This window comes from Rhagoletis zephyria, unplaced genomic scaffold, assembly GCF_001687245.7.
Source record: "Rhagoletis zephyria isolate East Lansing unplaced genomic scaffold, Rhagoletis_zephyria_1.1 Rzeph_scaffold_01555, whole genome shotgun sequence".
NCBI classification, from domain to species: domain Eukaryota; kingdom Metazoa; phylum Arthropoda; class Insecta; order Diptera; family Tephritidae; genus Rhagoletis; species Rhagoletis zephyria.
In genome coordinates, this window is record NW_016158639.1 from 85,115 (window position 1) to 94,902 (window position 9,788).

At 37.4% G+C, this 9,788-nt stretch overlaps 1 protein-coding gene across 1 annotated transcript; it reads right to left on the minus strand.

Annotated features, from left to right (window-relative positions):
* Positions 1 to 5,804: 5,804 nt before the first annotated feature.
* On the minus strand, positions 5,805 to 7,356 carry LOC108364428 (phosducin-like protein). The gene is made up of 2 exons (XM_017618095.1): positions 6,369 to 7,356; positions 5,805 to 6,305 (listed from the first exon to the last, which is right to left on the minus strand). Exon 1 carries the CDS (start codon positions 7,236 to 7,238, stop codon positions 6,399 to 6,401), a length of 840 nt encoding a protein of 279 aa, XP_017473584.1. The 5' UTR covers positions 7,239 to 7,356; the 3' UTR covers positions 5,805 to 6,305; positions 6,369 to 6,398.
* Between the last annotated feature and the right edge of the window lie 2,432 nt (positions 7,357 to 9,788).

Consider the following 9,788-nt stretch of genomic DNA (forward strand, 5'->3'; position numbering starts at 1 on the left):
TATCAACATACGCGTTCCTGGACGACGGCTCCTCCATTACGCTTATAGATGAAGAGCTACAGCGAAATGTAAGAATCCAAGGCACGAAACGACCACTTTGTCTACGATGGACTGGAAACACTAATCGTTATGAAGATGAATCAGTGGTTGCCGACATTATTATATCCCCACCAGGTGGAAAGCACTTCACCCCCAAAGACGTACATACCGCACGTCAGCTGAACTTACCGTCCCAGTCGCTTGATGTTTCTGCGCTAAAAATAAAATATAAACATTTGCGAAACCTTCCACTACAGTCGTACCGTCATATTCAACCAAAGCTGCTATTGGTCTAAACAACAGTGCCTTAACTTCGACAACCAAAACCCGAACTGGAACGTTGTTGGAACCCATCGCCGAGAAAACGCGTATCGGTTGGACTGTTAAAGGACAGTTGTCCAGCGAAGAAGTTATTCCTGAGCACCATGTTTTTCACATATGCAACTGCACATATTCCGCTTGCGTTGATCTACTTAAAGAGTTTAAAGTCAATGGCATCTCGCTAAACTCTTTGCTTTGTGCCATTTCGTCAGCGGAGGATTGCTGTTGGCGGTGACATCGTTGAGATGTTACACCAAACGCTGATCAGACCAGAGGACCAAAATTACCAGCGTTTCTTATGGTATGAACCGGGAGCTCGGCAACCTTCGGCGTACGTCATGACCATTATGACGTTCGGCGTAACCTGCTCCCCTAGCTGTGCACAATATGTAAAAAATAAAAATGCCGAGGAGTTTAGCAGTCATTATCCTCAAGCTGCGCAGTGCATCATAAACAACCACTACGTTGATGACATGCTCGATAGTGTAGACACCGAGGATGATGCGTTCCGTCTAGCAACGGATGTACAACAAATTCACCAAAAAGGCGGGTTTCTCATCCGCAACTGGGTATCCAACTCTAAAACGGTTCTTAATCAGCTTATCGCTGAATGTGCGGCAGATATCAACCAAAAACAATCTGTCAACCGAAAAGGTACTTGGAATGTGGTGAGCGACCACAGAAGATTGCCTCACATTCAGAATGTCTGAGCGAATTAGAAGTAGTGACTTCATACGCACAAATCGACGGCCTACGAAGAGGCAAGTCCTCAGTCTTATCATGACTATATTCGATCCTCTAGGTCTAATTGGATACTTCGTTATGTACGCGAAGGGGATTATGCAAAATATTTGGCGAAGTAGGTGTTCATGGGATGAGCAAATTCCCGATGAAGTGTATCAGAGCTGACTGCGGTGGAAACAAAATCTTCCGAAAATGGAGGGCATCAAAATTCCACGCTGTTATATTCGCCAGACGTTGCCCTCGTATCCAGAATTGGAGCTACACACGTTTGTAGATGCGAGTGAGAATGGGTACGCGGCTGTTAGTTACTTCAGATACTACGAGGGAGAGAGTGTTAATTGCGTACTCGTTGCTTCAAAAACTAGGGTATCTGTCATCAAGATGTTAACAATTCCTCGCTCCCGTACGGTTTTGTCCTGGTTCAATAGGGATCATCGCCGCTACCAACAATTCGTTGCATATCGTATTAGCGAAATACTCAAAAAATACTGACCCAGTTGATTGATACTGGACATCGACGCATGACAACGTTGCTGATGAAGCCATAAAATGAAAGAGAGTTCCTGAAATAAGTGTCGACGCCCATTGGTTCTGAAGCTCGACTCGCAGAATTGGCCAGCACAGACCTTTGTATCTAATACGACTACTACTGAAGAACTTCGCGCACAATACGTAGGGGCACATCACGAAAGGCAGCTAAACGAATTTATCAAATTAGACGCAAATCGATAATCATCCTGGCGCCGTCCCCTTACCATGACCGCAGCAGTTATTTATTGTGCCAGGATTTGGTTGAACCAAATAAAGCATTCGCAAGATAGAGAAGCTAGCTATCGTACACCTCGCACCGAAGACTTCCAGCTGGCTGAAATAATGCTGTGGAAACAGGCCCAGCTTGACACCTTCAAAGATGAAATATTTTCGCTCAAAGACGGGAGGTACGTTTAACGCTCTAGTTAGATCTACAAACTATCTCCGTATCTAGATAGCAACAAAGTAATTCGTCTCGGTTCACGCTTATGCACGAGTGAGAAGAACGATTTAGTTATTCTTCCTAAAGATCATTATGTAACGTAACTGATCGTGTCCGATATTCACTCTAAATGTCAACATAGAAATTCAGAAACGGTGGTAAACGACGTCCGACGTAATTACTGGGGGCCTCGGCTAAGAGTGCTTGTCAATCAGGTGAAACGCCGATTTCCATATTGCAAAATTAACAGTGCGCTGCCCAAAACGCCTAGGATGGGCAATCTACCGCCTGCTAGAGTCGCTGCCTTCCACCGGCCGTTTTCATATGTCGGGTCGACTATTTTGGCCCGCTCTTGGTATCGATAAGGAGAAGCAGCGAAAAACGGTACGGAGTATTGTTCACCTGCTTCACGACAAGAGCGATCCATATCGAAATCGCTCACACTCTTTCAGCGGGCTCATCCATTTTTGCTATACGCTATTTTATTGCCAGAAGAGGTAATCCGGTGGAGTTTCGGACTGACAATGGCACAAATTTTAAGGGTGCGGAAAGGGAATTGCAAGCCGTTTTCGACCTAATGGATAAAAACGAAATCATCAGAACCTTTACCAGTCCTAAAATTACTTGGAAGTTCATTCCACCAGCGGCACCACACATGGGTGGTGTGTGGGAGAGATTAGTAGGCACCGTAAAAGATGTTTTATATTCCATATTGAGAGGAAGAACTACTAGTGACGAACTATTGCATGCTGCGTTAATGGAATCTGAAATGGTGGTTAACTCTCGGCCTCTAAAGTTTTTTACCTACTTGAAACTCACTGTCATCGAGGCGATCGCTGATTGGCAGTTCTACTTTGCTATCGGGAGAAGTTCGGACAATTTACAGGCGAGTATTGGCATAGACTTTTTTGGCAGTGGGGAGACAAAGTCAAGTTTTTTAACGTAGCTAAAGTATTACTGAATATTTGATATAAATTGTTATTTACATTATAATACAAAATAAAGGGCACGTTTAAAAAAGTCAACACCACTCTTCGAAATACAAAGGCTATACTTAAAAATTACATAGGTGTAAATATTTTCAATTCTCCCAATTTTTGGGTTGATGTTACTATTGCTCCAAAAATGGTTTTCGCGAAATTATGCAATGAAGCTCAGGCGAAAAATTAAGAAAATCGAAAATGTCATATATCATTTCAAGACCTGACGAAACCGTAATCACGTTTTTTTTACTAATAATGTTTAGCAAGAGATAAATAAAAAAGGAAAAATACCAAATNAATGTCATATATCATTTCAAGACCTGACGAAACCGTAATCACGTTTTTTTACTAATAATGTTTAGCAAGAGATAAATAAAAAAGGAAAAATACCAAAAAAATGATAAATACCTTTACGTAAATAATCTATGACACTTAGAGTATTGATAACAGTGGGAAAATCCACGTCTTTTTATGGGTTCAACGCCAAACGCAACTAAACTGATTGGCCGATATCCCGCCGTTTCCAGTATTTCTTTCGAAACGTACCGTTCGTAGAGGAGTGTGAGTAAAGGATGTGAAATTTTGTAATTATGACTTTTTTCTCTTCCCTCTCTAAGCCCAATCATACTAGAGAAGAAAGATTTGACTTATTTGAAAATTTTCCTTCAAAAATTTCTATAAGACAGACGAATGTCAAGGAAATAAAGGAAATAAAGCTAGAAAGCGGTTTTATTACTTCACATGTTTATAATGANTCTAAGCCCAATCATACTAGAGAAGAAAGATTTGACTTATTTGAAAATTTGCCTTCAAAAATTTCTATAAGACAGACGAATGTCAAGAAAATAAAGGAAATTAAGCTAGAAAGCGGTTTTATTACTTCAAATGTTTATAATTTCACCATGCTCCAAACTCACCAGTTTTTTTTTTATCAACTGTCCCATGACTTTTCCACCTGCCACCATATAGTTGAAACACTGTGTCGTGCTGAAATAAGTAAGTACTATGTATAAGTATACAGATTATTCTTTATTACACGAACAAAATTGTACACAATATTTTCTTCACGATGATATTTGATTAAGTGAAAAAGTGACGGGACTTATAAATATATTTAATACTTAAATTTACTTAAGTATTCCGTGCGCGCAATATCTTTAGTTAGATTTGTATTCTTAAATTGAGAGTTGTATTCATACATATGTACCCTTGTAGTCAGCTGATTAAGTCAAGTGACATTTTGACTAGTTTTGGCTCCTTTTCTTTTGTTTATTTAATGTATATATATATTTTTTTATATATAAAAGTCTACATAAAAGTCTCTAATAATTTTTTTTGGCTGACGGTGTTGTATATTTTCTTCCATATAAAGTATGCTCGACAATTTCGTTTGAAAGGGAGGAAATGCCTAGCACCATCAACAACAAAAATTGTTAAAAATCAACGCGATTTTCTAGCGCCTTGAAATTTGCATTCAACCTACTTAATTTTAATGAGCTACAAAACTGCATACCCAAAATTTTTCTAGGAATCTGAGTAAAAAGTTTAAAATTTGTTGGTGCAAATGTTAGGGTTTGTTGAATTTTCGTAATTTTTGCATGGTACAAGTATAGGAAGGTAGAACCGCAGAGACACTTAGATTTTTTGACGTTTGGTTCTACCTTACTATGTTTTTATCATGAATTTTTGTAGGAAATTTTCAAATGTGAGTTATGTGGCGCTGGTTAGGTAAAGTGCTAAACTTTTATAAAAAAATTTAAACATTATATAAATAAAAGAAAAATTTCTAAAACTAGTCAAAATGTCACTTGACTTAATCAGCTGACCACAAGTGTATGTATGTCTATTGGGGTGGTCCAAAAATCTATGTGAAAATGTAGTCAGAATTTGGTGCTCTCAACACCCGGGATTATTCTGTATCGAAAAAATATACCCCTTTTTTAGAAATAAAAAAGATATCTACAGAACGCTCAAAGTTTTCCATATATTTTAAATGAAAAACAAAAAACAATTTGCCTACCGAAAAATCTTGATTTTCAAGAATTTTGTACCATTTCTACGAAAAATTGTTTTTTCCCATATAAAATTCACGGAAAACTAGGATATTTTTTTATTTCAAATTAAAATTAAAAAAAGGTATATTTTTTTTCCGCACAGAACAATCCTAAGGGGATTAGAGCATTACAATTCCGACTTTACTACCCTAATGTATATAGATAAATGTATATTCTTAACTAGGGCTTAGTCTTAAAGTTAATTACACATATAGTGTTAGTAGAAATTTGAAGGAACACATTAAAGGCTATTTAGATTGGGCTCTCTTAATTTAGTTAAAGAACTTATATGTACCCAGCAAACACGGTCTCTAATGCCGAATTTCCACTAGGCATTAAAATGCCAAAAAATGTATGCTATTTAAAAAAGTGCCATGTGAAAATGAACTTACTGTCAATTCGTTTAACGTAATGACACGATCACTTTTTAATGCCCGTCTTTGTAATTTTTGCCATTTAATGCCTAGTTGAAATCCAGCATAACGTTAGAAAAACGTTTCTAATGTAGTTCTCGAATCGAAAATCAGGGCATGAATCACGTATGACGACAATCGTTTGGACGATATCGTGTCGAGATTGTCTTGCTTCATGAAAACTAAAACTTATTTGATCNAAAAACGTTTCTAATGTAGTTCTCGAATCGAAAATCAGGGCATGAATCACATATGACGACAATCGTTTGGACGATATCGTGTCGAGATTGTCTTGCTTCATGAAAACTAAAACTTGTTTGTTCGTTATCAACACGATTCTAATTTTGCTTCACGTAACACGTAACTGCAACACAAATATATGAATCAGTGTTTTGACGAAATCGTTTTGTCAGCATCGTTTGAACGACTATCGTTGCAAAGTTACGTGATTCATGCCAGGTTAGAGTACTATCTTAGAACTAGGTTAGAGAATGATACGAAAAACACTAGGCACTAGACATTGAAAACCAATTAGAATTCAACGTTAGAATACGATTCGATATCTAACCTATCGAGAACTAAGTCCCCTTTTTGTAGAGAATGCTAAAGTTCTCAACAATTTCTGTAATCTAACCTTCTACTTTAGAAAAACACTTTCGAATTCGAATCGCATTCTAATCGCTCTCTAACCTAAATGTTTGTTGGGTAGTCTGATGGGTCATATACAAATAGTTGTATCATTCTGGCAACCGTACATTGTACTACGAATAGCAAATATCTGTAACGAAATATTAGATACATATGTAGTCATAATTTAGTATACATTTTATCAAACTCTCACCTGGCATATCGTACAAGTTAAGATTTTTTCTTAATTATACAACGTTTTGTCTACCACTATGCCGTTCTCGATTAAAAAGCTTTCAACATCCGATGGGAAGAAATCATCTGATAAGTCATCTGTGACCCGCACGAAATTTCCGATCAATGCCTGTGCTTTATAGACTAGTAAAGCTGGCAGCCCCTTGGAACGGAAGTCTCGACTCATTCCAGCAACAGAACTACATATCTTACCAAACTTTATGAACGAATACTCAGTTGCAAGCGTATCAAGACAACGATTCAGAGTAGAACAAGCGCTCACATTCTTATCGTAAATATGTATAATAACGGTGGTGTGTTTGTTTTCTTTTTCAACGAAGTCTAAAAATTCTTCGTGCGTTGTTAAGTTGATAACTTTCCCAAATTGCTTTATATGACCGCATTGCCGGAGCATCTCAGCCATTCGTTGCTTTTGATATTGTTGTAAAAAGTCTTCACTCATGAGTTCATCTAATTCAGTATCAATTTCTTCTTGGCGCTTCCGTTCTTCTTCTTCCTTGGCAGTTGCTGTGGCCATTGTAAGCTTTTTGGCCAGTTCTATACGCTGACGTTCAGACTCTTCGCGTTTTTCTGCTTGAAGTTGTTTAAAACGTTGCCAATCCTGCACCACACCTTTAGGACCAGTGTTCGTAGAGACTTGAGAACGATACCCCTCAGCGGGTGTTGGGGGACAAACATTCGGGTCCGTGTAACCAGCAGCTCCTTGTTTACTACCGCTAGAACCTCTTCCACAGGTCTCATCATCACCGTCACCATTGTCTTCTCCTTCGCTACTGCTACAATAATACTCTAATTTTTCTCCCATCAATTTATCCTCTAACGTTGCCATTTTTAAGTTAATTGTTATAATTGGTAGTGATTTATATTTCAATTTCAGTAAATTTAATTATGTGCTGTTTATGAGCTTTCTTCCTAATACACCGATTGACGTTTAATAAAACAGCTGATCAATAAGGCTAGCAGTCAAGCATGATAGAATACAAGATTGCGCCGTCCTGGGCGTTGACATTTGTGTACCACAAGTAAACAAAGAATAGAGCGAAAAGAAGAACGAGTTAAAATTTCCAAAACAGTTCATTTTACAGTGAAAAACGTGTTTTAATTTTGCTAAACGCGAAAATATTGCATTTTTCACCTAATCTATTAGAGAATAGGTAACATTTTAGTGCACTCCATTGCTTTGCAAGTGAGGCTGCTTCAGCAAACGTTTTAGTGCACTCCATTGCTTTGCAATTAAGACTGCGGCAGCATCTCCGCGGGATTGATTGGTTAACTTGCTAATGGAGGCTGCTTGGAGCAGAAGCAAAATCATTGTGAGGAAATGCTGTTAATGGCATAATAAAGAAACATTTCGAGAGCGGTTTTGCCGTGCCCTATGTACCCAAAATGCAGCGATTCGTCCCAGCGCTACACTTGCATCTACGCATCTTGCATCTTGACGGCTGTCGCAATTTAACACACAGCACTTCATTTTATTAGTTTTTACGCAGTCTTAAGGCTCTGTTATGCATACTTGGCATTGCATGCACTGCTATACCATTTTTACGTAGAAATCAAAAACCAACAGACTTTTACGTATGTAATGCTGTGCGTTGGGTAACCGCTTACACGCGAAGCTCATTTAACAGATTCTTTATGTGACAACGCTCAAGCAATGCCAAGTATGCATAACGGAGCCTTTACACTCAAAAATCACTCACAGNTCTTCAACTCAAAAATCACTCACAAATTGCAAATTAACACAATTTAAACAGATTTTTCACATATAATTAAATTTCTCTTTCGGTGATTTGTAAACAAAGATTTGTTTACAAGTTACCACAACTGTCAAAATCGGCAAAACCAAAGTAGCGGTACCACTGACGGCGCCACCTCTGTTCGCTGCACCGTGGCTAGCAGTAGGGCACTTCAGGGATGGAATTACAATATTTTAAAATGTACCTAATGGAATGCAAAAATAGTGCCATAAAGGAGATGAAAGCGGCACAAAATTGAGATTGATTTTCTTTAAGGCTTTTTAAGAACAACGTATGTGTTTTTAAAAATAGTATTTTTAGTGTACTTCATTAAATTATTATAGTAAAATCCTAGTAAAATAACACAATATTCCAATTACGAAGGGGAAAAAACACTGAATTATAGCTGCTCGGACCTGTTTACACATACACATACCTATGTGCGAAATAGTAGCAGTGCGACATTTTGACCAGTTTGGCTATTCTTTTTTACATTGAATATTTTTTATTAATTTTATATAATGACCCTTATTTTAATTTCTAACTGATTTTAATTTTCACTTTTCGCATTGTTCGTCATATACTGGCAAAGTTTCTATATATTATGATAGTGTCAAAACTGAATGAATTGTGCCAAGAGCGCCTTTGTGAAGAAAGTGCCAAAAATGGCACTATTGGGCCTACTTTTCCATCACTGGGGCACTTTCCGAAGGCACAGGGTGCACAGAAGTTCTTATTCACTGTTTACACCAAATATTTGATACACCAGATTATTTGTTCAATTAAAAGAGGAAAGCAATCGCGTCACATGAAATTTTTCAAGCAAAAGTTAAAAAAGAAAAAAGTATTTGGTGTAATTGAATAATAAGTTTATGAAAATCAAGGGTACACTTCATGATCACCACCGCAACTTGATGCAAAGTAATCAAAAGGGGTAACAAAAGACGCGTATTACTGCCAGTATAAAGAATCCGAGGCGGAAACTGATTTCTTTAAACCATTCAAAAGTTATTTGCAAAAAACCGTTTCATTCAGCTCAACTTTGTCAGTACTAAATTCACGTTAATAAATACATTATCTAGATGTTCACTATAATTTACTTTAACTAAATTTGTAACAAAAAAATCGCGAAACTTATTGATTTATTTAAATATTAATGCGAAAACAATGTAAAAAACCGGCATCTCCTTCATTCTGCTAGTTGAGCTAGGTGTAATAAAAACATGGAGGTGCTTGGCCTCGTAAATATATTACTTTTCGAGAAGGTTTTAATGTGTGAAAGATTTTAAGTTATTTATAATAAAAAACTGGCAAAACTCTGCATAGGCGGCCTTCGGCCGCACTTAGGGATGATAACCCTTACTATGCAGAATTTTACTTACTGTGCAGAAAAGTTCTGCCAGTTTTTTTTTTATTATAAACCACTTTAAATCTCTCATATTTATTGTAATTAAAACTTTCTCTAAAAGTAATGTATTGCCGACACCAAGCACCTCCATATTTTTATTACACTAGATGAAAATTTTCGCCTTCGGATTCCTCATACTGGCAGTAATACGCATCTTTGGTTCCCATTTTTGATTATTTTGCAATCGGTGGGGACCCTGAAGTGCACAATTACCCTTGATTTTCATTAACTTATT

Bases quoted from the DNA above. Each gene is read 5' to 3' on its own strand.
- LOC108364428 (XM_017618095.1), bottom strand. From the start codon at position 7,238: ATGGCAACGTTAGAGGATAAATTGATGGGAGAAAAATTAGAGTATTAT.